At 57.2% G+C, this 27,258-nt stretch overlaps 1 protein-coding gene across 7 annotated transcripts; it reads right to left on the bottom strand.

The window, feature by feature from the left end:
* Positions 1-1,175: 1,175 nt before the first annotated feature.
* On the bottom strand, positions 1,176-27,020 carry TRIM3 (tripartite motif containing 3). Of its 7 annotated transcripts, XM_081860295.1 has the most exons (13): positions 26,891-27,020; positions 24,126-24,201; positions 19,133-19,323; positions 14,448-14,691; positions 12,380-12,531; positions 12,093-12,273; positions 9,503-10,226; positions 7,439-7,542; positions 7,178-7,345; positions 5,785-5,965; positions 4,198-4,268; positions 3,031-3,171; positions 1,176-2,614 (listed from the first exon to the last, which is right to left on the bottom strand). In XM_081860295.1, the coding sequence occupies exons 3-13, from the start codon at positions 19,261-19,263 to the stop codon at positions 2,462-2,464; spliced, it is 2,250 nt and encodes a 749-aa protein (XP_081716421.1). In that variant the 5' UTR covers positions 19,264-19,323; positions 24,126-24,201; positions 26,891-27,020; the 3' UTR covers positions 1,176-2,461. The 7 variants fall into 7 exon arrangements, with proteins under 7 accessions (XP_081716421.1, XP_081716422.1, XP_081716419.1 ...); XM_081860296.1 differs by lacking the exons at positions 24,126-24,201; positions 26,891-27,020 and adding an exon at positions 20,886-21,146; XM_081860293.1 differs by lacking the exons at positions 24,126-24,201; positions 26,891-27,020 and adding an exon at positions 19,646-19,758.
* Positions 27,021-27,258: the final 238 nt, after the last annotated feature.

Genomic DNA, 27,258 nt, shown 5'->3' with positions numbered 1-27,258 from the left:
TGTAAAGCAAAAGAAGCTATTGATCACTTAGACAAATAGAACCTGTGGAGAATTTATTGATATGTAGATCAAAAAATATTGGGTATAAGTTCCATGAAAGGGCGGGAGGGAGTCACGAGATTTGAAGACTCATGAAATAAGTAGGGAAATGATGTTGAGACAAATTTGTACTTATAAAAGCCAATAAAAGTATTTCAAAAAAGGAAAAGAATTTGGAGCGAGGCCCTAGGACTCATCCCAGCGTGCCACTTCTGGGCGAGGGGCCGCATCCTGCATGCCAGTGACTGAGGCTCCCCAGCAGCAGAAGGCAGCTCTCGGGGGGGGGGGGGCTTCCTTCCCAGAGGCGTCTAGTTAGCAAACAGGCTGCTTATCTTGGTCTGCCTTAAGTGTTGGCAGGGACCTCCATGGCCATGTTGGCCCACCTGCAGATCCGGCTTCCCTGGGAGGAGGGCAGGAGCCCAGCCCACCCAAGACAGGCCTGATGAGTTGCCAAGGAGGCGCCATGGGACTTTTTGCTCCCGTTTATTCTCAATGCCTTCCTAATGTGACCCCTCGCCACACCCAGCAGCTCCCGATTGAAGTACAGAGTGTTTGAGGACCGGCACATCCGCAGGGAAACCAAAATGCTTGTTTACAAAGCTATTGTACTACCAACTTTACTATATGCTTGTGAAACATGGACCACTTATAAACACCATCTCCAACTCCTTGAAAGATTTCATCAACGGTGTCTCCAAAAATTTTTACACATCACTTAGGAAGACAGGCGAACTAATACCAGTGTACTGGAAGAAGCAAAGATCACCAGTGTTGAAGCAATGATTCTTCAACATCAACTTCGCTGGACTGGTCATGTTGTGCGGATGCCTGATGATCGTCTTCCAAAGCAACTACTCTATTCCGAACTTAAAAATGGAAAGCGTAATGCTGGTGGTCAACCAAAGAGGTGTAAGGACTGTCTCAAGGCAAATCGTAAAAAATGTAGTACAGTATAAACACCAACAATTGAGAAACACCGGTCTGTGAGTGCTCCAGTTAGTATGATAAAAATTTAAAATGTAAAATTAGTAAAAAAAAGAGTTGCTTCAGACAGAGGCTCCCAATCCCTGCTCCCAGGCGGCCCCCAACAGCCCAGCCCCCCCCCCCCGTTGTGGAGGAAGACAGTGGCCCAGTAGTTCTTTCAGAATACTTTTATTTATTTTATTTATTTATTTTTTACATACATTTTGTCATGAGCAGGGGGCTGCCTCGTCCTAGCCCAGCAGACAGGAGTGCTTGTGTCAGGTCCAGAGGGGCAGGGGGTTGGTCCAGGGGGTGGAGCGGCTGTGGGCAGGAGCATGTTCGGGTCCGGTGGGAGCAGCTGGGCCAAGTCTCTCGGGGGTGGGCAGGCTCCCTGCATCTAGAAGCAGCCCCTCTGGAGAGGGGCAGAGTGGGGAAGGGCTGGCTCTCGAGGGCAAAGCACCAGCTGCTCAGCGCAGGGCAGGAAGGGGGCATGGGCTGCCCCCCAGCCACAAGTAAAAAGATGATGACCGAGGGCATCTCAGCCTGGCAGGAGAGCCAGTGGCCGTGTCCATCAGGCATTCTCCCCATAGCGGAGCGGGGCAAAGGTGGGGGAATAAGCAGCCAGGCCAAAGTGCCACCAACCCAAAGCTGGCCAAGGGCGCTGGTTATCTGGGAATTGTAGAGTTGGAAGGGACCCCCAGGGGTCATCTAGCCCAGCCCCCTGCGGCTGAGCTGCCCTGAATCAATGCCTCTTCCTGCCGCCTGGGAGAAAATGGTCTGCAGCTCCTGCCTGGAGGAGGAAGGCCGCCCCTGTTCCTTGCTTTGGATGCCCAGAAACCCAGAAAGGAATCGTGGGATTGTAGAGTTGGAGGGGAGCCCAAGGCCATCTAGCCCACTCCCTGCGGGAGGGGAGGGAGGGAGCCAGCTGCCCGTCCGCCTGCCCAGAAGGCCACAGCCTCTCCTCTCTCCCACCTGCAGCCGGGCTGGGGGGCGATTGTCCCCTCCTGCAAAGAGCCAGATAAGTGGGAAGGGGGCTGCCTTGGAGATAAAGTGCAGAGAGAATCGGGGGGAGGAGAGCGAGGGAGGGGGCAGCTCTTGGGGTCCCAGACCCCCAGGATAGTTGGCAAGGGGGTGGCCAGAGCCTCTGAAGCCGGCAAGCAGCGGCTGCTTTGGTGCCCACCAAGGGAGTTCTCCCCCATCCCCAAAAATAGTCCTTGGAGAAGCCAAGCGGGCGACACTCCCTCCCCCCCCCAAGCCCCCGCCCTCAGTGCACCTATAGCTGCCTCGATAGCAATTGGCACCGTCACACTCAGTTGCCAGAGCCCCCGCCCAGCGCTGGGGGGCAGGCCTCCCGTTGAGGGTCCAGCCCCCCACCCGAGCCCATCGTCCTTAAGGCCAGCAGGTGGGCAGGAGGGGGAAGCCCCGCGCCCCCTCCCGGGCCCAGCCTGCCCCCCCGAGGCTACTGCAGGTAGCGGTAGGCCTTGAAACAGTGGTTGCCAGAGTCGGCCACAACCACGTGGCCGTCGGACGTCAGCGCCAAGCCCTGCGGCCCGTAGAGGGGGTCCGCCGTGGTGTTGATGTAGGACAGGAAGGAGCCTGCGCTGTCAAAGACCTGGAAGGAGAGCAGCCGGGGGTCAAGGAGGGGCCGGGGGGGAGAACATTTACCCTGGCCAAAGGGGTCTGCAAAGGGGGGAAATGCAGGTGTTTTAATTATGGATATTGGGGAGTGGGCTGCAAGGGGGGGGACATTCCCCTTCCACCATCAGCTCAGGATCATTTGACTGCCAGGTGGCTCAAGAAAGAGACTCCAGGCAAATTTTTAGGTAGCAGCTGAAGGCAAGAGAAGATGGTTTCAGAGCATGTGCAGAGTGCAGCCCCTGGGCTTGGAGTGGGACTGCTTTGAGGTCAGAAGGTGAAGACCCCTGGGGCTCTGAGGTCTCTCTCCTTCAGAATCAATTCCACACCCACCCACCGGGCTGGCTCATGGCCCCCCACCTCCCTCCTCTTCCCTTCACTGGCCCCCAGTACCTGGATCCGGCTGTTGCCCCAGTCGGCCACGATGATGTTCCCGTTGGAGTCCACGGCGACCCCCGTTGGGGCGTTGAACTGCCCGTTCCCCTCGCCGTGTGAGCCAAACTTGAAGAGGAACTCTCCGTCAGCATTGTACACCTGGGGGGGGGGGGCAGGTACAGGGTTAGCCAAGTGCCCCTCCCCTTCGGCCTCTCTGCCCTCCCTGCCCCACTGTTCCTCTTGGGCTGTGTGATAGGAGGGGAAGGAGGGGCTGCCCTGGCCTGCCCCAGACATTGGACACTGAGTCCCCTCATGCCCCCAAAGGGGCGAACAGGATGGTGTGCAACACTGGTGTCAGAAGTGGGATGGCATGCTATACAGTGGACCCTCTGGATACGAACTTAATTCGTCCAGGGGGTCTGCACTTACCCTGGAAAGTCCGCATCCAGAGGCGCTGCTTCTGTGCAAGCGCGCAGCACGATAGAGCGCTTCTGCGCAAGCACATGCGGCGAAACCCGGAAGTGTACACCTGTGGGTTTGCTGCATTCACAACCCGAAATTACATTACGCCTAACAGGAGACGCCTTTGGGGACTGACTTTGGGAAGGACACCCCTCCCAGTGGAAAGAGGCTGAGGGGCCTGGCCTGCCCCAAACATTGCGCACTGAATTTTCCCTGCATCCAAAGGAACAAGAGTTTGCCCCCTTTAGTAAGATGTTTGTATCTTGTAGCATTGCAAGACTTTCTCAAAGCCGAGGCTCCCCCTCTGGCCCCCTCAGTCCAGCCGCTGTTTTATTTCGCTTCGCTGGGCCCCCAAATCCAAACCGACCAGGAAGTCCCTTTGATGCCTCAGATTAAAACCAGTCAGTTCCCTCTACAGGGCAGGGGGAGCCCCTCCGGGGGAGCTGAGAGGAAGATATCCTCAGTGCCCCCCTGAGCCCCCAACGGCCAGGACCAGCCCAGGGCATTTTGCCACTTGAGGCAAAAGAAAAGAAACTGGACAAAAGGGGCAAGAGAGGAGGCGGCCTTGGGACCTGACACACAGCCCCCTCCCAGCCCCACTGAGGGAAATGGGGGTGGGGGCGCTGGGCTTAAGTGCCTTAGCAGAGGCGGCAGGCAGCCCCCTCCCCACCTGCCAGGAAGGCCACGTGGGGTGGATCCCACTAGGGATCCGCTCTCGCTCACCTTCACAGAGTGGTTGTGGAAGTCGGTCACCACGATCTCGTTCTTGTTGTTGACGGCGACAAAGTGCGGCCCTGAGGAGAGGAGAGGGAGAGGGAAGGAGACTTTGCTTGCCGCCCCCAGGAGGGGGCTGTGGGGGTCAGGGGGGCAGCGCTGGGGGGTCAGCAGAAGACCCCATGGGAGAGATGGGGCCAAACCCATGTGGCCACAAGGTGACAGGATTCCCAGTGGATCTCTCTCTCTCTCTCTCTCTCCGAAATCCCCCCCCCCCACTGAAAAGTGAGGCCTCAAGAGACAAGCCGTCTGTCAGGGATGTTGTAAGTTGTGATTCCTGCATTGAAGGGGCTGGACTAGATGAGCCCTGGGGGTCCCTTCCACCTCTGCACTTCTGTGATTCTATGACTTCCTCCACCTGCTTCTTTATTGCACCTGAGAGCGTCTGGATCAGGACCAGGCCCTGTGGGTCGGCCTGGGGAGACCTGATTCTTTCTCCTCACACTGTTTCCCCACCAAACTTGCACCCAAACGTGCCATTTGCTGGAGAGGCAAATGCTCAGTATTCAGCAATGACAGTCGGGTAGCCATACCACAGGGTTGTCCCAAGAGGGCGCCTTTATTTACAGGAAACTGGGAGAGAGATTTCACTCCAAGGAAGGAAGGAATATACAGTGGTCCCTCGGTACTCAAACAACCTGGAACCCAAACACTGCAAACCTGGAAGTAAGTGTTCTGGTTGCAAATTTTTTTTGGAAGCCCGAACATGCTCTGTTTTGAGTGTTACGCTGAGGTCTGTCTGCTTTTGCTATTTCTTTTGCGTTTTTGTGGCTCTTTTTTGTTTTGCTTTTGTGACTGTGTGGAACCCAGTTCAGCTACTGGTTGACTGATTGTGTGACTGCAGTACATTGTTTAACGCTGTCATTTTTCATTTTATCTATCGTTAGATAGAAAAAAAATCATGTTAAATTGCTGTTTTAGGGGTTGTTTTTAAGAGTCAGAAACAGATTCATCCATTTTGCATGACTTTCTATGGGAAAGTGTGTCTGGGTTTTGGAACGCTCTGGTATTGGAATGGACTTCTGGGGCAGATTAAGTTTGAGAACTAAGGTGCCACTGTCCAAACCAGCCTTTCTGCACCGCACTGGGTTGGACTGGAAGACCTTTGGAGGTCCCTTCCTGCTCTCCCGTTCTGATTCTCTGGAGGTTTATAAACAGAGGTTGGGCTTCCACCTCAGGCATTCCTTGGCTGCGCTTCCTGCATCACTGGGGGGGGGTCCCTTCCAACTCTTCCTTTCTGGGGGGGCACACAGGCAGAGGCACGTTAGTCACCACACCAGCCACCAGAAGGGTTAGTGCCAGGGAAGACACTTCCCTGCCGGCCACGAGGAGCCCGAGGTCCGTGGCCAAGGAGCCAAGCCAGCGACAGAGCAGAGAGCGCAGGAAAGCCCCCTCCCTGGACGGCAAAGGGGTCCGGGCAGCCCTGGACCCCCGAGGCGGGCGGCAGAGAGCGCTCCCCCGCTGGTCCCCCAGCCTGCTTGGCCCCGGCAGAAGCCCAAGGCATGCAGTAAGAACAGGGAACCTGGCGTGGATTACCGTCGAGGGTACCTGCAAACTGGCGCTCCGAGGTGCCGCGGCTGCCAAACTTGGTCACCAGCTTCCCGTTCGACTGGAAGATGAAGACGCAGCAGGCCTTGTTGTCCACCACAATGATGTGGCCGTTGCGGTCCACGGCCACCCCCTTGGGGCCCATCAGGCGGCCGGCTCCAATTTTGGTCTGGGGGGCGGCATCAGAGGGAGAAATAAACAGGGGGCCCAACACCCTACCCATCCCCAGGGGGTGCCAGTCAGGCCATAATAATAATAATAATAATAATAATAATAATAATAATAATAATTATGATTTATGATTTATGATTTATACCCCGCCCATCTGGCTGGGTTTCCCCAGCCAGTCTGGGCCATAGCTGTCAACTTACGGATTTGAAAATAAGGGACCAGCAGCCTCGAAAATAAGGGATCAGCAGCCAAAATAAGGGATCAACAATTACTTTGATAAAATACATATTTTATTGCGTGCAAATGGCTTTAGATACCTATTAGGTCCATAAATTACCATATAGAATATATTCAACACAAAAAAACAACAACAATTTGTTGTTGACAAAGTACAGCTGGACATAGAAAGGGCCCCATTACCTTCAGGAGCTTATTTAAGGGACATCATCAATAAGGGACAGCAGCGGGACATGGCCCTGGGATAAGGGACTGTCCCAACAAATAAGGGACGCTTGACAGCTATGATCTGGGCGGCTTCCACAGAGACCAAAAATACACTGAAATGTCACTCATTAAAAACTTCCCTGAAGAGGGCTGGGTGCCCCACATTCAACTGGGTGGCACCTCCAGGGGACAAGGGGTCCAGGAGAGGAGAGACGCTGCCAGCCAGGGCAGGCATAGTAAGCCGAGAGCCTGAGCTGGCCTAAGGCCCCAACTCTGACCCCCCCACACACACATGGGGTCCAGATTTGGGGTTCAACCTTCAGCTCTGGCCGATCTCCCCCAGTGCGCACACAGCCTTTTGCCCTCCTGCCATATTCCCCATCGCGTCGCCTGTCCTCCTTCCACCTGACTCTACCAGGGCAGGTGTGCAGCAGCTCCCTCCTTAGGACCTGGTGGGAATGTCGGGTTAGTCTAACCACCAGGTCCTCAATGGGACCCCCAAGCCCACCCCGAATATCCTGGGCCCACTGAGAGGGCCTTCCCTGCACAGCCGCTGGCCTGGCAGAGCTGCTCAGGGCACCTGAGGGCACCGAGTGGGCAGGCCTTTGCAGGAAGTGGAAGGGCATGGCCCTGCCCAGGCAGTTCTGCTGGGATCCGGCGGATCCAGCAGATCCAGCAGATGTTGCCATAGACCCTTCGGGTGCCCCCCTCAATGCAGCCCCCGGGTGGGGGGAGCGGGAATTCCCCCTGCCGCCTCCTCCCTTACCTTGAACTTGCCCTCGGGGGAGAAGATGCTGACCCAGCGATTGTCGTAGTCGGCAATGATGATGTCCCCGTTGAGGTCCACGGTGACCCCGGTGGGGCGCTGCAGCTGGCCTGGGGAGCGGCCCCGCACCCCAAAGCGCAGGCGGAACTGGCCCTCGTTGGAGAAGACCTGTGCCCGACGGGAGAGAGAAAGGGGGCGTGAGGGGCAGCCCCATCGCTCTCCCCAAGCGGGCCTTGGAGGGGCGGGGGGGGGGCTCCCTACCTGCACACACTGGTTATTGCTGTCGGCCACCACAATGCGCCCGCTGCTGGAGGTGGAGATGCCCTGTAGGTTGGTGAACTCGCCCTTCTCCCGACCGCGACTCCCTGCAGCCAGGGGGGGCACGGGGTGAAAAGCAGCCCCACATCTCACGCAGCACCCCATGACCCCACAAGAATTAAGGAATTGGGAAGACTGCTACTGAAACAGGGAAGGGGCCTCTCCCACAGTCTAGACACAGCGGAGCAACTTCCGGAAGGAAGGAATCAGGTTCATGTGTGCAGCTGGTTGGAATGTGTCGGGAATATGGCATTGACCAATTTCAACACTACAAGTCCCATGATCCCTGGCCTGCTTGGGCTGATGGGAGTTGGAGTCCAACCACCTCTGGAGGTCCAAGGTGCCTCACATCCACCATAGAAGGTGGTTGGCATGTTTTTATTTTGATTATATCTTTTGTATTTATTTTTTTAATTAGGAAAATATCTCATTTAAAAAGCTGAGAAATTTTCGTAAGATCTTTTTTTTAAAAAAAAATCGCAAATTGTTGAGGAAATGCAGAGAATTGCATTTAAAGTTTGGAGAAATGAGGAAGTTACAGAAGCAACACTGGCAGATATCTCTGTCTCTACTCATAAGCAAGTCCTGGTATGATCATAGGAATGCAGTCCTGCTATAATTCTGGGCTCAGCCAAGTCTTGGGAAGTCTCATTGCTGAGCTCCCTGGGAAAAGTTTGGGTTACAAATGGAATAGCTAGCAGCTAAATTTGAAGGAGGCCATTCTGAGCCCCTGGGTTGCATCTCATGAAGTAAGACTAACCACGAAACAAGTTCCTCATGCCTATTAATTTCAATAGGTCTACTCCAAGTAGAATTTAGTTGGAATAATATTGTTTTTGCCAAAATATAGACTACCTATAGCAGCAGTAGCCAAAATGGCATTCTCCTCCATATGTTGGACTCCATCATCCTATGTTGGACTCGCATTAGCCATACTAGTTGAAGCCGATGGGAGTCCAAAAACCAGTCTTAAAAACAGATATGAAAGCTAGAAGCTAAATGGCACCTTCAACCGAGGTGATGGGGATTTTTTATACCGTGAACTGCCCTGAGACCTTCGAGTATAGGTCGGTATATAAATTCAATAAATAAATAAAATAAACAGAAGGTGCGTTCTGTCCTCTTGGTCACTTGGGGGTTCAAGACACGCTCTCCCCAGGTGGGCGCACCTGGAGCTTCATTTGCACAGCTTCAGGCACCAGGCAAAAACGTCTCTCCATAACCGGGCACTGGGCCGATAAAGACACATTTGTGGCCTTGAAAATGGGTTTGTGGGAGAGGGGCTGTTGGTCTGTTTCCATTTCTTTGTCTTATCATGCTGTATGTTTATGCCGTGAACTGCCCTGCGATCTTTTATTTTCTGCCTTTTTTATATACAGTGGACACTCGGGTTGTGAATGTGATCCGTGCAGGAGGCACGTTTGCAACCTGCAGCGTCGCGTCTACGCACACACAGGTCGCAATTCTGAGCATGTGCAAAGTGCAATTTAGTACTTCTGCACATGCTCAAGCACTGAAACCTGGAATTAACCCATTCCGGGTGCGGTGCGGTGCGCAACCCGAAATCGCACAACCCAAAGTGTCTTTAACCTGAGATATGACTATATAGATTCAGTAGCTGTTTTAATTTCAGCGGATTATAAAAAAGATACTTTGTAAGGGGTTTGTATTTTTGCATCTCTTTGAATAGCAATAAGGTAATAAATAAAATAAGAAGCCACGAAGAGCCAGCATCCTGTTCTCACAGTGGCAGACCAGTGGCCCACGGTGGGAAACCGGGAACCAGGATCCGGGCGCAGGAGCAAGGCTCTTCCCTGTTGCGCTTTCCAGAATCTGGGATTCTGGAGCATTGCTGCCTCCGACCTTGTGATTTGGGAGCGGGGCCAGGCAGCTGCTGGGCGCTGCACCCGGGCAGGAGACTGCTCCCCCCCGCCACTCTAGGGCCCCCCTTTGGGCCTCTCCCCATGCGCTGCCCCTCGCTGCCCGGCCAGCCCCCCAGCGACTGACCCACGCGGAAGATGAGCTCATCCTCGATGGGGTTCTCCTTCTTCTTGCCGCTGCTGTACATGCTGGAGGGGCGGCGCACGGCCTTCTGGCGGATGTGGCCGCTGCTGGGGGACTTGACGCGGCGCTTGACGTCGTCCGGGGAGGGCGGCACGTCGGAGGCCTTGACGGCCTTGACGCGGAAGGGGCTCCCGCGGATGGGCTGCCCGTAGAGGCGGATGGAGAGCAGGTGGTCCCCCTCGTGGCGCGGCGTGTAGAGCAGCTCGTAGGTGCCGTTCTTGTTGTCCAGCACCTCGTGACTCAGGGCCGAGCCGTCGGGGGCGGTGGCCTCGGCCTGCAGGCAGGCGCTCCCGCTGCGCACCAGCTCCCCGTCCTTGTCCTTGGTGGTGACGGTCAGCGAGGCGGCCTGGCCCACCACGGCGTGGCGCAGGCCCTCCCCTGTGGCCACCGTCTTGTGGGCGATGGCGCTGGTGGTCAGCAGGACGCCCAGGTTGAGAATGGACTTGCGCAGGCCCTCCGTCTCCACCACGTAGTCCACCTGGGCGTTCTCGTGCGGCTGCTCGGGGAAGTCGCGGCCGGCCAGCTCGCTCAGCCGCTCCGTCATCTGCTTCTTGACCAGCAGGACCTCCGTCTCGGAGCCGTGGTCCAGGGCCTGCTCCGTGAAGCTGCAGCTGCTCAGGATGTTCTCCTGGCCCTGCCGGAGCGTGTCCAGCTGCGCCTGCAGCACCTGAGAGGGGAGGAGAGGGGAGGGATCAGAGAACAGCAGGGCTGGGAGGGACCCCCAGGGGGCATCTAGTCCAGCCCCCAACAATGCAGGAACTGCAGCTCCAGAATCCCTGGACAGAGTGGCTTTTTGGGCAGCACATCCAGCTCAGGGCCACACGGAGCCCAAAGTCCATCCCCGTCCCTGACAGAATCATTCACTCACTCATTCATTCATTGAATTTATATACAGTGGTACCTTGGTTTAAGAACACCTTCGTTTATGAACAAATTGGATTAAGAACACTGCAAACCCAGAAGTAGGTGTTTTGGTTTGTGAACTTTGCCTTGGAATAAGAACATGTTCCACTTCCTGTTGAGTGTGTTTCATTTGTAAATTGAGGCCCCCACTGCCATGGGAAAGCGCACCTTGGTTTAAGAACAGACTTCCAGAACGGATTAAGTTCATAAACCAAGGTACCACTGTATTGCCCTATACCCGGAGGTCTCAGAGCGGTTCACAAAAAAATCACAATATATAAAATCAAAATAAACACAATAATCCAATAACACCTCCCCCCCCCCAAAAGAGCCATATTTTAATGGGTATAGGATGTTGAGTAGGGCAGCCAAAGGCCTGGTTAAAAAGGAATGTTTTTGCCTGGTGCCTCAAGGTGTGTAATGAAGGCGCCAGGCAAACTTCCCTGGGGAGAACATTCCACAGACAGGGAGCCACTGCAGAAAAGGCCCCGTTCTCTCCTGTTGCCACCCTTCGCACCTCTCAAGGAGGAGGCACACAAAGGCCACCTAACCTCTCTTTAAAAACTCATAGAATCGTAGATTTGAGAGGGAACCCAAGGGTCATCTAGTCCAACCCCCAATTATGAAGAGCCAGCCTTTGGGGGGGGGACATGGAAGGTGGCAGAATAGGTGGAAGGGGTGGGGGTGGGCTGCGTCAAGCATTTCCCCACCTCCAGGGGGGCTGATTCAGGCTTCCCCCATCCCAAGTGGCTCCTGTAAATGGGGCGGACACATCACTGCATGTGGCCTAGTGGTTAGATTTTCAGACTAGGACCTGGGAGAGAAGAGGGTTCGAATCCCCCCACCTGGACATGACACTCGCTGGGTGACCCCGAGGGGCCAGCCGCTGCCTCCTCTCAGCTTAACCTACCCCACAGTTGTGGGGATTACATGAGGAGGGGAAGAACGATGGGCCTTGAGCTCCTTGGAGGAAAAGGTGCGGTGTGAATGCAAGAATCACAAATACCCAATCACTGGCTTGGCAGGTTTGCTGCCCAAGAGGCAGACACAAACGCTGCCCGCCTTGCCGGGGGGCACAGCACCTGCCCCACAGCTCAGCCCCAGCGTAGCCGAGAGAAAGCGCCCAGGGCCGTGCCTCCCACAGAATGCTCTGCCCTTTGGCCAACCAGCCATGCGCTCTGAAGGTTTAAGAGCGAGGGAGGGGCTGGCCACCGGCCAGTTGGGGGCCCATGCCAAAGACGAGGAGGGGAAAGGCAGCCGGGGTGGGTGGGGCTGGACGTTGGCGCCCCAGAGACGCACTTCATTGTTCCAAAGAACAATTGTTTACAGAAACCCATATTTACGTTCTGCCTGAACTCTCACAAAGAGCCGCTTGTGGCCAAGTCACCAGGGCCCCGGGGGGAATCTCAGCCAGGCCTGGCCCCTGGAAGAAGCCAACTGGAGAAGAGGGCCTCTAGGCATGCACAGAGAGCCACTGTCCCATCCCCATCCTCCAGGGATTTAAGACGGAGTCTCTGAAACAGCACATGGGAAGATCTCTGGGAAACGGAGGCTGCGTGAAGAGGCTCTTGCCCACCCTCCTGAGCGCTGGCGCTCAGCGCAGGGCAGCATTGTCCCAGCCCAGGCTCACCTTCTGCTTGGCTCCACACAGGGCCTCCAGGTCCCGAACCAGCAGCCCCTTCCGCTGGTGCAGCGCCTTCTCCAGCTCGGCAAAGGTGCTCCCGATCTCGGCCACGGCATCGTTCTTGCGCTCCACCAGCTGCTGGCTGATCTCAGAGACCAGCCCGATGGCCGTGGTCAACTGAGGCAGGCTGGGGGGCGGGAAGAGGGGGGTCAGTCCAGCCCCTGCCTGCAAGTGCCCCCCTCCAGCTCCTCCTGGCCAGCGCCACCCCCACCCCGCCCCGCCCCGGGCGGTACCGGCTCTTGATGGCGTCCAGCTGCTGGCGCAGGGAGGCCTTGTGCTGCTCCACCACGTCCCGCAGCGGCACCGTCACGTGCTCCCGGTGCTCCCCCACCGTGCACTCGTGGCACATGGCTGTCTCGCACGACTCGCAGTAGTACTCCATCATCTGGCGGGGGGAGGGAGAGAGAGGCAGAGGGAGGTGTTAGAAACTGGGGTAGAAAACCTGGGTTTCGGGCGCTGCAACGGAATGCCCAGGCGCCCCACTGGTCAGCTGATTTGCAAAGTGGGCGCTGCACAAATCAGTTTTAAAAAAAATATGTTTTATTATGCAAAAAAACCCCATACATTTATGTCATTTATTACAAGAAATGCAAAATTAACAAAAAATAAGCTCCTATGTTCTGGCAATAAATCTTCTTAAGGTACATCTAACTTCCCATCGTCTCCATACTTCATTTAATATTTACTAATTTACTGCATAAACCTATCCATTCATTTTATAATAAAGTATTACCGTATTTTTTGCTCTATAAGACTCACTTTTCCCCTCCTAAAAAGTAAGGGGAAATGTGTGTGCGTCTTATGGAGCGAATGCAGGCTGCGCAGAAATCCCAGAAGCCGGAACAGCAAGAGGGATTGCTGCTTTCACTGTGCAGCGACCCCTCTTGCTGTTCTGGCTTCTGGGATTCAGAATATATTTTTTCTTGTTTTCTTCCTCCAAAAACTAGGTGCATCTTGTGGTCTGGTGCGTCTTATAGAGCAAAAAAGTACAGTATTTCTCCTGTGTCCTTGTTTCTTACTTAGTACAGCTACAGAAGTAATTCGAAGGCAGCGACCAAGTTCACACTGCAACAACTATTCTTAAGATATGTTTTGAAAACTTCCCATTTTGCAATAAGTACTTGTTTTGAATTATCTTTCCTTATTTTGGTTAATTTGGCTAGCTCTGCATATTCAACTAATTTTTGTAACCATTCTGACCTGGTAGAGATTTTATCACTTTTCCAATTCGTCCCTATTAGGATTCTCACAGCGACAGTGGCATATAGAAAAAATTCTCTTACATTCCTAGGAATGTCTGGTCCTGAAATTCTGAGGAGAAAAGCTTCTGGGGGTTTTTTTTATAAATGAAAGCCTAAACATTTTTTAAAAGTTCTATATAAAGGGCGCTGCACGAATCAGTTGGCTCCCACCAAAGGATGTGTCTGTTTTGGTGCTCCACAAGCCAAGCGATCAGCGGGCAGATCAGCACCATAATAAAAATAATATAATAATTTATTATTTGTACCCCGCCCATCTGGCTGGGTTTCCCCAGCCACTCTGGGCGGCTTCCAACAAAGATTAAAAATACTTTAAAATGTCACACACTAAAAACTTCCCTAAACAGGACTGCCTTCAGATGTCTTCTAAAAGTCTGGTAGTTGTTGTTCTCTTTTGACATCTGGTGGGAGGGCGTTCCACTGGGTGGGCACCACTACCAAGAAGGCCCTCTGCCTGGTTCCCTGTAACTTGGCTTCTCACAGGGAGGGAACCGCCAGAAGGCCCTCGGAGAACGATGGGGGTGGAGACATACTGGGTCGAGGCCGCTTAGGGCTTTAGTTTTCAACAGCAGAAGGCGCACCTTGAGGTGCTGCGCTGCCCTGCAGATTAGCTGATCCACAGAGCAGCATGGCATCAAAAGACAAGTTGACTGGTGTGGTATGGCAGCAATGCCACCTAGACAGATGGAGATGGTAGTCGCCAACCCTGGCGACATTGCCACTTCCTCGCAAAAGACTGGTTACCTGTTACAAAATACGACGGGCACCCAGTTAGTTTCAGGTGCAGTGAGGGGTCAGCCCATTCCCACACCAGTGCCAGAACAGACCTCCCTCCTGACTCAGGGGGTGGAGCTCCGCGGAGGAGGAGGAGCCTCCGCTCGGCCTGCGGAGGGGTCCCAGGCGCCCTTCCCCGGCGAAGCGAGCCTGGAGGGGCCCAGCAGGCCAGGAAGGGGAAAGAGCCAGGAGAGGGGCAGGGAGGCAGCAGGGTCCCCCGCCTGCACCCCCTGGGGCTCCCGCCCCCCCCTGCCAGCAGAGGACCCACCTTCCCCTCGTGGTTGGGGCAGGAGAGAGGCTTCCCCGGCACGGCGCTGACCGAGTCCAGCATGGCGGCGGCCGCGTCTTCGTGGCTGGCGCTGTCGGGCTGGCGCTGCAGCACCTCCATGAGGTTGGTGATGAAGAAGTTGTTCTGCAGGGCGGCCACCCCCTTCTCAGGCAGGATGGAGGTCTGGCGGCAGACGGGGCAGGAGAGGGTCAGGCTCTGGGGCGGGATATAGTTCTGGAGACACCTGGGGCAGAGCAGGCAAGACGAGACACGGGGGTCAGGGGGCCAAGCGCCCACTGCTGGGGGGGGCACGGAAGGCGGCGGAGGCAGAGATGAAGCGGGGGGGGAGTGGCAAGCAGGGGAGGATGGAAGGGCAGAGGCGAGGGGGAGGGGAGACAGACACAGAGGTGAGATGGCCCCAGGTGGGGGTGGGTACAAAATGAGTGGGGCTGAGGAGCGACTGACCACTGCAGTCTGTGGGGCTGGGGGTCCCTCTTCAAGTCAGCCCTGTGCCCCTCACCAGGGAGGCCAGCCTTGCCCTAGAAGAAGACATCTCTTTCCCCGATTCCTGCATGGCCAGGGGTTGGACTTGATGATCCTTGGGGGTCCCCTTCCAGCACTACAATTCTGCACCCAGGAAGCCTCCTGAAACTTAAGCTGCAGGGGGGTCTGTTGGGGGGGCAGCTTTGCTCAAGGTCTCTCCCCACTGACTTCCAGGAGTACGACCCACCCCCAAGATCTTCCAGGCCAACTTGGGGTTTCCTCCCTGACCCTCCCACCCCAAGCAGAGCCAGGCGGCCACTCTTCGCCTGCAGCCCCCCACCCCACCCCAAGCAGCCTGGCTCCTCTCTCAGGTGGGAAGCCCCAGAAACACCTTCTCTCTCTCCAGATCCCTCCTGCCCCTTGGTTTACTCCCCCCCCACACACCTGAGCCACTGACTCCCCCCCAACCTGCCCCCCAGTGAGGTCACCCCTTGGGCGGGAGGCAGGACCATCTGCAAAGTCACCCGGACTGACGCCCGGCAGAACCCGGCAGAAGATCTGGGCACTCTCCACCCCCCACCCCCCAGCAGTGGCTTCCCAGATCTGAGCACAATGCTGGAAGGGAGCCAGCCCCACGTTGGCTCAGGGCGGGCAAAGCCAACCTCTCCCCAGACAGCCCTGGCACAGACACTGCCCCTCCAGCCGCAAGGGGCCATTCTCCTCCGTCCGCGTAGCCCACCCGCTCCGAAGGCTCAAGGGGCAGGAGACCCAGAGAGAGTGTCTCCAATCCAGGACCCACTGCAAATGGAAAGATCACAGGAATCAGCCCCCCTTGACCTCTGCCAGGGGAGTTGGCAACTACTCCCCCCCCCCGAGCCTCCCCGCGACCCTTCTGCCTGGCACATCTGACACACTCAGCAAATTCAGGAAGCTCATCTCCCCATCCATCCCCCCAGGGCCCACCCCCGACTGTACCAGGGCACCATCCTCCCCCCCCCGCCTTGAGCCCCCAATCTGCCACTCTGCTCAGAGGGCGAACTCCAGGCCTCCTTGACCTGGGCTGGCATTTGGCTTCCTGGCCTATTTACAGACTACAAATATAGCGTCTGCTTGCTTCCTGCCAGCGCCTGTCCCTGGCCTGGCTTGCAAACGAGGTGAAGAGGGTGGCAGGCGACAGACTGTGAATGTGTAAAGAAGACAGAACCAGCAGAGCTGACTCTTCCCCCCCCCCCAAGGACAACCAAGCCCAGCAAGGCTGCTGCCCCCTCTAGAAACCCCTGCAAGGAAGGGGGCCCAGTGCCAAGGTGGCCACTCTGCCAGGCACTGCCAGGGCCAAGCTGGGCATGGCTGCCAGTCTAATGGCCAGCGCCAGGCTAGAAGAGCTTGCAGCCCAGCGAGTTCTGACTCTGAAGCATTTCCCAATGCCAGGAACCTGTGCATGACCCAGGGGGTGTGGTGCCCATGAGCCCCTCCCTGCCCTTCCTTTGTTCCCACTGAGAAAGGCCCCTGAGTCAGCACCAGAGCTCTGGGTCCGATCCTCTGCGGTGCCAGATTAGGGCGTGTCCTTCAGAGTCTGCAGGAAACTGCTCACAAGCTACTAGAGCAGCTTCCTCAACCTCGGCCCCCCAGATGTTTCTGGCCTACAACTCCCATGATCCCTAGCTAGCAGGACCAGTGGTCAGGCATGGTGGGAATTGTAGTCTTAAAACATCTGGAGGGCCGGGGTTGAGGAAGCCTAGGCTAGAGACAGAAGGTGGAGCCCAGAGTGGTCCTGGCATGAAGGGGTTTTTAAGAGGGTCCCCACTGCACCCCCCACTGCACCCCTGATAGCCCACTGCCCCGGTGCCCCAGCTCAGAAGTCCCAGTGAGGAAAGAACCAGGTGTGAGCCCTGCCGTGATGCAGCAGCAGAAAAGGCCAAGAGCATTGTTCCAAGGGATCCAAGAGCCACTCAGGCAAATCCCGGCAGAGGGTCCAGCATTATCTGCAACTGGATAATTATAATTATAATAATTTATTATTTATACCCTGCCCATCTGGCTGGGTTTCCCCAGCCACTCTGGGCAGCTTCCAACAAAATATTAAAAATACAATAAGAATGCCAACTCAGCAGGGGGAGTGGCCAGAAGCAGCGAGGAAGGGATCCTGCAAGTATATTGCAGCCATGTGGTATATGCTGATGTGTGAATGGTGTATGCCTTTAAGTTAGGATTTGCTAATGTAATACCTTTCAATAAAAAGCTAATTTTATATAAAAAAGAAAAAGGAGGCCCTTCCTGGCCTCTGTCCTTCCCCAGGGCAAAACAGAAAGGCGTCTGTCAGACTGCGCTGAAATTGAGAGGCTGGACCCCAGAAACAACGTGCTCCAGGACAGACCCAGAAAACGACAGGCCCCCCCCCTTCCTGTCCCTTGCAGTCCCCGGCTGAAAGCACTCAACGGGGCCCTTGTGGCCGGCAGCCCATCCTGGCCGGGGACCCAAAGCCGCTCTTGCAAGGCTGGACCTGCTCCTGGGCCACCTCACAGAGTTCCTCCGAAGCAGCAGCCACACGGAAGGCACCCAGATGGGGGCTGCATCTGCCCCACCACTGCTCAAAACGCCCAGGGCACACCCCTCCCCCCCCCTCCTCATCTCCCCATGTGACAGATGCCGCCGCCGCTGCCCTCCTTCCTTCGCCCCACGTAAGGCAAGCAGGAGGAAGGATCAGGGGGCGCAAGTCTGAGATGGGCATCTTCCAAAGCCAGGGGCTGGAGGGACATCCCAGGACACTCTGGAACATGTCCAGAGGAGGGCAACCAAAATGGTCAAAGGCCTGGAAACGATGCCTTATGAAGAACGGCTAAGGGAGCTGGGCATGTTTAGCCTGGAGAAGAGGAGGTTAAGGGGTGATATGATAGCCATGTTCAAATATATAAAAGGATGTCACAGAGAGGAGGGAGAAAGGTTGTTTTCTGCTGCTCCAGAGAAGCGGACACGGAGCAATGGTTCCAAACTACAAGAAAGAAGATTCCACCTAAGCATTAGGAAGAACTTCCTGACAGTAAGAGCTGTTCGACAGTGGAATTGGCTGCCAAGGAGTGTGGTGGAGTCTCCTTCTTTGGAGGTCTTTAAGCAGAGGCTTGACAACCATATGTCAGGAGTGCTCTGATGGTGTTTCCTGCTTGGCAGGGGGTTGGACTCGATGGCCCTTGTGGTCTCTTCCAACTCTAGGATTCTATGATTCTATGAAATGAGCTTATGAAGCTCATTCAAGGCTGCGAGATGAAACTGCTGAGTTGCCAGATATCCGAAAGCTGAATGACTGTGTAGCACATTGTATATGCTAAGTGGCTTCCCAATGCCAGGATGTCTGCATTATCAACACCTGCTTTATGAATTGCCACAGTTAACCATGAAACTGCCACTCCCTGTAGCTTTCTGTGTTTCAGTTCCCTCTGATCTCACTTTTCTCAGTTCCCCCACAGCCAAAACCAGGAAGTCAGGATAAGGCTCCATGCATCTGACTGCAGTCCATGACAGATTGTGCCACAATCAATGTGCCACAAGATGCTGGGTGTTGCTTCTGCTGTAACCAACTGGCCTGGCTGCCCCGCCAGAAACTTCTCTTTCAATTACACCCAACATTCTTTAGCTGACGCATTGTTTTAAGAAAAGACATTTGGACCTCCATCAACCACTTAAAATACATTCACCATTTCTGAAATTTATAAAGAGGCCTTGAGAACCTAAGAAATGCCCTGCGTCTGGATCAGGCCCAGGAGAGTCCTGCCTCCAGTTGGGGGGGGCAAATAGATGCCAGGGCACAGGAGCCTCTGCCCCCCCTGCAAATCCCAACAACTGGTCTCCAAGAGGAGGCAGAAGGCAAGACGAAGCCACTTCTGCCCAGGATTAAAGCCTTGCAGACACAACTCCTGATGCCAAACCGCACAACTCTTCTAGTCCTCATGAGGGATGGGAGGGGCTCCAGGAGGGAGGGAATCTCGACCCAGCCGATGCCTCGTCCACCCACCCCCAAGGGAAACAGAGTCCCAAAGTCCCCCCCCAGTCCCTCACGCCCCCCCCCCATAAAAGCAGCCTTCCCGACGCCTGCCGGGCTCAGCCGAGGAAGCCGCATCACTGCAGTCTCCGCAGCAGCAGCAGCAGCCGCCGAGCTGGGGGCGCCCCCTCCGGGCCAGGCGTCGGCGAGGGGGGGGCGCGTCTCTCACCTTTCGCAGAAGGTGTGCAGGCAGGGGAGCACCTTGGGGTTGTGGTAGCGGTCCAGGCAGATGCTGCACACTAGGAACTGCTTGTCGATCTGCCGCACCACCGGGCTAGAGCTGGACTCCCGCTTCGCCATGGCGACGGCCGGGGGGGCGCCCCACTGGCACCCTCCTCCTCCTCCTTCTTTGCGGATGGCCTGCCAGGGAGGGACAGGCAAGGGGTGACCCTCGACGGTCACAGGCGCGCACCCGACGCCCCTAGAAACCCGGGGGGCAGGAAGGAGGGCGGGGTCCCCCCAATTTCCCTCCCCTGCAAATCGGGGAGGGCCGCTTGCCCCTCTCCTCCTCCGAGCTGCAGCTCAGCCCCGGATCCTGGGGGAGGCGGAGGAGGGCCCCACCCCCAAACAGCAGCCAGGCTGGCGGAAGCGCCGGCCAAGCCCGGGAGATGCCGCGGGAGATGCCAGCCCGGAGCCCGGCCCGCGCCAGCCTCCCGCTCGGCCCGCCGCCGGGCGCGCTCACCCAGCTTCTGCGGGCGACGGGGGCGCCCTCGGGGCCCGCCTCTCCGGAGCCCCCCGCCAGCCTTCCGGCCATGGCGCGGCGGCCCGGGGGACCTTCCGGGTCTGGCAGGAGGGGGGGAGGGAGGGAGCGGCGGGCGGGCGGGCGGGCGGGCGGCGGCAGCTCCTCCCCTTCCCCTGGAAGGGCGGCCCGGCCAGGCAGCGGAGGAGGAGGAGGAGGGCGCTCGCCCAGCCCGCCCCCTCCCTCCCTCCCTCCCCCCCCCCGGCAGGCTGGGCCGGGGCCAAAGGGCGCCTCCCCGCCGCCCGCCTCCCCGGGGGTGGGGAGGGGGCTGCAGAGGCACCCGCCCCGCCCCCTTCCGCAGGGGCCAGCCTGGCACCCCCCCCCCGGGGCCGGGCGCCCTCCTCCCATGCCAGCCCGGGGAGGGGCGCCCCCAGGCCGCGTCCCGGCCCCATCACTCACCGGGCGGGCGGAGGGGGCGCTCAGCGGGAGGGGCCGCCCGCCTCCTGCTCCCCCATCACCCGGGGAGGTCGGCGGCGCCAGGCCCGGGATGCTGCACCGGCTGGCGGCTCCCGATCCGGCTGGGCTGGGCTGGCTCAGCGCATCCCCTCGGCGGCCGGAGCGTACCACTGCCAGCGCCGGGGGGGGGGGGCCGGGCGAGAGCGGCGCTTTCTGGCTGGCCGCCGGAGCCCCGCGGAGCCCCGCTGCCTGCTCGCCTCCAGCCCCTCCGCCTCCGCTCTGGCCAGCGCCAGCCCCCGGCCCCGGGAGCAAGGGGGTGCCCCGCCTCCGCCCCCCTCCCGGCGCGCCAATGGTCGCGCCCGCCGCGCCGAGCCCGCTTCCGAGCTGCGGCGGCTCCTCCGCAGTGCCGGAGCGCGGGGAAGCGGGGCCGGCGGGGTGGGGTGGGGTGGGGGGCGTCGAGCCCGCCCCCCAAGCCCCGGCGGGCGAGGCCAGGCAGCAGGCGGCGAGGGAAGGGCCCTGCCCGCGAGGGGGAGGCCAAGAGGGAGCGATGGTGGTTGTCATGGGAACTGCATCTCGGTACCCGCGGAGGATGCTGCAGGGGAGTGGCAGGAGGGGGAGGGGGCTTCTTCGCAGCAGGAAGGGTCCTCGTGTCCCCCCCCCCCCCGCGCGCATCCTTTAGGAAGGTCAACCCCGCGGGGAGCCACCCCTTGGAGCTCAGGGCCCCCTAGGAAGGGCCCGATGCAGACTGCCCCCTCCCTCTTTAAAGCCTCCAGACTTTAAAGTCTACCAGATCGCGCGCTCCTGAATCCAGTCTTCTTTTCTCTTTCCTGAATCTGCTGCCCGTCAAATGAGGGGGTGACTCTGAGTTCCAGTCCACGTCAGGAGAGCCTGGCTGCTGGATCAGACCAGATGCCTCTCTGGCCCCACATCCTGTGCCCCACACTTGCTAAGCAGGTGCTCCCATGAAACCACAAATAGGTCGTGAGCACAAGAGCGCCCTCGCCCCATATCCTCCGCGGAGGTGATATGAGGAGGGAGACACGTGGCTGCTGATAGGATCTTAAAGAGCATTTTAGAACACCAGGAGAGCCTGATCCACAACAAAACTCTCCCCCATGAATCTGTGCTTTGCTGAAGCCGTCCAGGATGGCAGCCATCACAGCCTCTTGTGGAAGGGAGTTCCACAGTTGAACCATGTGCTGCATGAATAAATACTTCTGAGCTTCATTTGATTCCCATAAGTATTTGGAGGGAAGGAGAGAAACGTTTCTCTGTTCACTTTCTCCAGGCCTCACATAATTTTATTAGCATCCACCATGTTGTGCCTTCCTTGCCTTTCAGCTAAACTAAAAAGTCGCTGGACTCCCTGGATAATTTTGGGGGTCCTTTTCTGAACCTTTTCCAAAAAACGCTCCCAGTTCAGACCCAATGAGCATATATGCAAAATTAAGGTCTTTTGCCTCAACAGACATCACTTTACACGTATTCACATGGAAATGCATTGGCCATTTCCCCTCCCATTCACTCAGTTTGGAGCCCTCCTTTTGGAGCTCTTTTTGTTTCAACCACTCTGAACAATTTGGGTGCCATCAGCAAACTTGGCCCCCACTGCTCACTCCTGCCTCTCCAGCATTTATGAACAAGCTAAAAAACTCAAGGCCCAATCCTGATCCTTGGGGTCAGGGGTGCCACCACGCTCTCGGGATTGTGGGTCCCCAGCAGCAACTCTTCCTCCTCCTCTCTGCAGCCAGGGAGGAACCCTTTTCTGCAGGGCGGGGCAGAGAGGCTGTCTGTGTCTGAGCCCCACTCGCTGGCTGGCTGCGTAGGACGGAGCTGAACTGCTTCTCTCCCTGCCAGATGGGCGGGGTGTAATTATTATTATTATTATTATTATTATTATTATTATTATTTACTTTGTGGGTGCCTGGCTCCCAAAATTATAGTGGGTGCCCAAGCACTCACAGCCCCCTGGCATTGGCGCCCCTGCTTGGGGGACTCCACTTTCTGCATTCAGAGAGTTCTCCATGTCGTCCTGCTTTCTGCTGCTGTGGCTTCACCAGTTCCAGATGCACAACAGGTCCTCTCCTTCTGCTCCTTGCCTGCTTAGCTTCCTCGGGAGTCTTGGGTGAGGGACACTGTCAAAAGCTTTTAATCCCAGTGTGATGCCACTCTGCCATGGATGCTTCCGCTGTGATTCCTGCATCACAAGGGGTTGGACTAGAGGACCTTTGGGCCCCCCCCAGCTCTCAGATTCTATGATTCTATGACCCTAGACCCCCAGAATTCTACAAGAATTCTACAAGGAAGAATTCTACAAGGAAGGCTCAAGCAGCATGTGGATCGAGAACTCCCAGAAGTGCAAGCTGGATTTAGAAGAGGCAGAGGAACCAGAGACCAAATTGCAAACATGCGCTGGATTATGGAGAAAGCTAGAGAGTTCCAGAAAGACATCTACTTCTGCTTCATTGACTATGCAAAAGCCTTTGACTGTGCCAACCACAGCAAACTATGGCAAGTTCTTAAAGAAATGGGAGTGCCTGATCACCTCATCTGTCTCCTGAGAAATCTCTATGTGGGACAAGAAGCTACAGTTAGAACTGGATATGGAACAACTGATTGGTTCAAAATTGGGAAAGGAGTACGGCAAGGCTGTATATTGTCTCCCTGCTTATTTAACTTATATGCAGAATTCATCATGCAAAAGGCTGGACTGGATGAATCCCAAGCCAGAATTAAGATTGCCGGAAGAAATATCAACAACCTCAGATATGGAGATGACACAACCTTGATGGCAGAAAATGAGGAGGAATTAAAGAACCTTTTATTGAGGGTGAAAGAGGAGAGCGCAAAATATGGTCTGAAGCTCAACATCAAAAAAACGAAGATCATGGCCACTGGGCCCATCACCTCCTGGCAAATAGAATCATAGAATCATAGAATCATAGAGTTGGAAGAGACCACAAGGGCCATCGAGTCCAACCCCCTGCCAAGCAGGAAACACCATCAGAGCACAATAGAAGGGGAAGAAATGGAGGCAGTAAGAGATTTTACTTTCTTGGGCTCCATGATCACTGCAGATGGTGACAGCAGTCACGAAATTAAAAGACGCCTGCTTCTTGGGAGAAAAGCAATGACAAACCTAGACAACATCTTAAAAAGCAGAGACATCACCTTGCCAACAAAGGTCTGTATAGTTAAAGCCATGGTTTTCCCAGTAGTGATGTATGGAAGTGAGAGCTGGACCATCAAGAAGGCTGATCGCCGAAGAATGGATGCTTTTGAATTCTGGTGCTGGAGGAGACTCTTGAGAGTCCCATGGACTGCAAGAAGATCAAACCTCTCCATTCTGAAGGAAATCAGCCCTAAGTGCTCACTGGAAGGACAGATCCTGAAGCTGAGAAGACTCCAATACTTTGGCCACCTCATGAGAAGAGAAGACTCCCTGGAATAGACCCTGATGTTGGGAAAGATGGAGGGCACAAGGAGAAGGGGGCGACAGAGGAGGAGATGGTGGGATGGCGTTCTCAAAGCTACAAACATGAGCCTGACCAAACTGCAGGAGGCAGTGGAAGACAGGAGGGCCTGGCGTGCTCTGGTCCAGGGGGTCACGAAAAGTCAGACATGACTAAACGACTAAACAACAACAACAGACCCCCAGAAGACACCTGAGCCTCTCTTCTCTGGGTCTGGAGGGAGCCGGCCTGGTGGGTGGCAGGGGCCTCATTGCAGCCTCTCAAAAAGCCCCCCTCCTGCTCAAGGGGCATCAATAGGGCAGGGGTGACCCAGGAAGGGCAGGGCCAGGCTGCACCCTCTCTCAGCAACACTCAGTCATTGGGGCAGCAATACTCACCCACTGGATCAAGCTCATGCCCAGCCCCCCAGGCCAAGACACCCACCCCCCTGCCCCTACCCCCTATCTGGACACTCAGAGGCCTGGCTGCTGCAGCCGTTTCCCTTCCCTGGTTGCTACACAAGGAGTGCCCCCCCCTCCACCAATATCCTCTGCCCCACTTCCCCACGGCCTTACCGTGCCATGGCAGAATCATGTTCTCACTGCATCAAGGCTCCCGTGGCTTCTGCCCCACAGCCATGGGGCTGGGCACCTGAAAGGCAGCAAAGGGAGGAGGAGGCTGTAGCATCACTCAGTGGATAAAAGCAGGGGGGAGAGGGAGGCCCCCCCCCAAAAAAAACCCCTATCAGAGCCAGGCCTCCAGTCATCCAGCATCTCCTGGCACCCAGAAAAAAAAGGAAATAAAGTCTGGCAGGGAGAAGGGAGATTCCCAAAGGGAGGTGGGCGGGCAGGTGCCTGGGTGCAAACTCCTTCTGGGGTGGAGTTCTAATAAAAATAAATAAATAAAAATTTATTGCTTATGCCCCGCACCATCTGGCCGGCCCTCCCCAGCCACTCTGGGCGGCTTCCAACAGAATATTAAAAACACAAGAAAACATCAAACATTAAAAACTTCCCTAAGCAGGGCTGCCTTCACCTAAACATTAGGAAGAACTTCCTGACAGTAAGAGCTGTTTGACAGTGGAATTTGCTGCCAAGGAGTGTGGTGGAGTCTCCTTCTTTGGAGGTCTTTAAGCAGAGGCTTGACGACCATATGTCAGGAGTGCTCTGATGGTGTTTCCTGCTTGGCAGGGGGTTGGACTCGATGGCCCTTGGGGTCTCTTCCAACTCTATGATTCTATGATTCTATATGTCTTCTAAAACTTGTTTATTTCCTTGACATCTGGTAGGAGGCCGTTCCACAGGGCGGGTGCCACCACCAAAAATGCCCTCTGCCTGGTTCCCTGTAACCTCACTTCTCACAATGAGGGAACCGCCAGAAGGCCCTTGGAGCTGGACCTCAGTTTCCAGGCTGAACAGTGGGGGTGGAGACGGTCCTTCAGGTATACTGGGCCAAGGTTGTTAATGCTTTCAAGCCGCCGCCCCCCCCCCAACTCTCCATGGCCATGCTTTAGTTGAGATTCCTGCATTGCAGACTAGATGAGCCTTGGGGGGTCTCTTCCAGCTGTACAGCAGCAGCAACTCAGAGACCGCTCTGGATGCAGACCCGCTGCCTTGGGAGTCTAGTCCTCAGGACCAGCCCTTGGCCGCCTTTCCCGGCCTCTGAGCGAGTGGTCGGCTGCTGCCGGCGCTCCTTCTCTCAGCTCAGCCGGAGCCACGCAGCTGCTCAGAGGCAGGCGGTGCTGCTGCTGCCGGTGACGGCCTGGATGTCCGCTCCTTTCCGCTGGCGCTCAGCCCTCGGAGGCCAGCCAGAAAAGACGCCGCCGCCGCCCCGCCTGGCTTGGCTGCCTCCCTTCTCTCCCCGTCGGCTCCCGAGGCCGCTTGGCTCAGTCCGTGGCTCCGCGGCCCGCTGGCCAGGCAGCGAGCACCCCGCGAAACGAGGTCGACTTGGGGCGGGGAGCGTGGCTTGGCAGTTGGGCTGTCAAGAACTGGGGGTGTGGTGTGTGACCTAGGCGCCAACGGAACCCCCGAGAGGCGCCGCCGAGAGGCGTCTGGAGAGCAATCTGAGCCCGGACTCGGTCCCGTGGGGCGAGGGGAGGCGCTCGTGGGTCCAGCGACGGGCCAGGGCAGCCCTTGCTCGGGCGTGCAGGCAGCCGAGTCTGCTGGCGCGCCCCAGCGGAGGTGGGAGGCAAAGAAGGCGCAGTAGAAGTTTTAGGCGATTCCTGCTGCATCGCAGCGGGTTGGACTGCATGACCCTCCGAATACAATTCCTTGATTCTATGAGATGCTCTGTTTGGTCATCCATACAGCAACAACCTTGCGAGGTAGGCCGATTTCGAGCGCCCCGCCTTGCCGCCGTGGGGGGCCCCGGCACCTACCCCTCGCACGGGCGCATCCAGGCTGGACGAGGGGGCCGGTGGCAAGAGGGACCCCCGTCGAGGGAGAGGGGCCTCTCCCCGCAGGCCTGTTCTTCCTCTCGCCCGCCCGCGCGCGTGCCAACCAAGGGAGGAGCCGCGCGCAGCCTCTCCGCCCCCCATGATCCTCCGGTTCCCGGGCCAAGCGGCCCCCAGGCGGGGCAGAAGGAAGCAGGAATGCGGCCCGGCTGGTCCAGCTCCCGTTCCCGGCCGCCGCCCCCTCTTTCATCTGGGTTGTTGTTGTGCTCGGGAGTCGGGATAGAAAGTCGTTCTCCCTCCGCCCGCCAAGAAGCGCGCAGCTCCGAAGACAGGAGCTCCACCGCATCCCCCGGCCCCCTGGATACCCCGGGCGCCCTTGCGCGCCCCCTTCTGCCATAAGAACACGAGGAGAGCCTGCGGAGCCAGGCCAGTGGCCTACCTGTCCACAGGGGCCAAATACTCCTAAAAACCTAGGGATCGAGATAGACTGCCTCTGGAGCTGGAGGCTCCCTAAGAACCTCGGAAGAGCCCGTCTAATCCAGCCCCCTGGCTGCCCAGTGGCCAGCCGAGGCTGCCAAGCAAGACCCGAGCGCAAGAGCATCTCTCTCCACCTGCTCTGCCCTGCATTGCTGCTGCCTCGGACGGGAGACAGAGCAGAGCCATCTTGGCCAGTAGCTTTCCAAAGCCCTCTCCGCCTCCATGAATTTGCCTCATCCAAGTTGGGACCCACATCGCCTCCTGCGGGTGGGAGTTCCGCGGTTTCCTCGGCGCTGCCCAGGGCCGCCCACCCGCTGCCCCCGCCTCCCGTCGGGTCGCTCCCCTCACAGCGGCTCCGGGCTCTCGACGGGGCTGCCAGCGCCGCGGTCCTCCTCGCCTCCGGAGCCCGAAAGACCTCCCGGCGCCGCAGTCCCGGGGGCGCCTCTAGAAGCCGAGCAGGGAACTGCTCACCTGTGCAGGTCCCGGGCAGAAATGCCGCCCGTCCTCCGCCGCCGCGTCCTGCGGAGCCCGCGGGGTCCGGCCCCAAAGAGAGCGACCCGGGAACAGCCCCCGCCGTCAGGGAGACGCCGCTCGCTCCGCTTTTGCTCGGGAGTTTCCTCCCGCTTTGCTCGGCGCATGAAAGGCAGAGCGGGGCGCTGAGGGCAGGCGACCTCGCCCACAAAAGGTGGCGACGTCACTCCGGGTTCGCCCAGGTCCTACCTGAGCAGGTATCAGGGACCGCAGGAACCGGCACCGCGGACTCGCTCCTGGACGAAAGGCGGTCCCGCGCTGCGCATTTTGGAAGCCTAGCAGAGCCGCCGAGGGCTTGTGGCGCCCCC

This window comes from Podarcis erhardii, assembly GCF_964252035.2.
Source record: "Podarcis erhardii genome assembly, chromosome: 4".
Lineage (NCBI taxonomy): Eukaryota > Metazoa > Chordata > Lepidosauria > Squamata > Lacertidae > Podarcis > Podarcis erhardii.
The sequence above is the reverse complement of the archived record's forward strand: the minus strand, read 5'-3'. Positions and strand labels throughout refer to the sequence as shown.

What these genes read in the sequence shown, in the direction of transcription:
- TRIM3 (XM_081860293.1), bottom strand. Translation starts at nt 19,717, where the DNA reads ATGGCCGGAAGGCTGGCGGGGGGCTCCGGAGAGGCGGGCCCCGAGGGC. An exon ending in TGAGCTCATCTTCCGCGTGG is followed by an intron (nt 7,543 to 9,502) that starts GTCAGTCGCTGG and finishes CCCTGGCTGCAG; the next exon opens with GGAGTCGCGGTCGGGAGAAG. An exon ending in GGGGCAACAGCCGGATCCAG is followed by an intron (nt 2,615 to 3,030) that starts GTACTGGGGGCC and finishes CTCTCCTTCCAG; the next exon opens with GTCTTTGACAGCGCAGGCTC.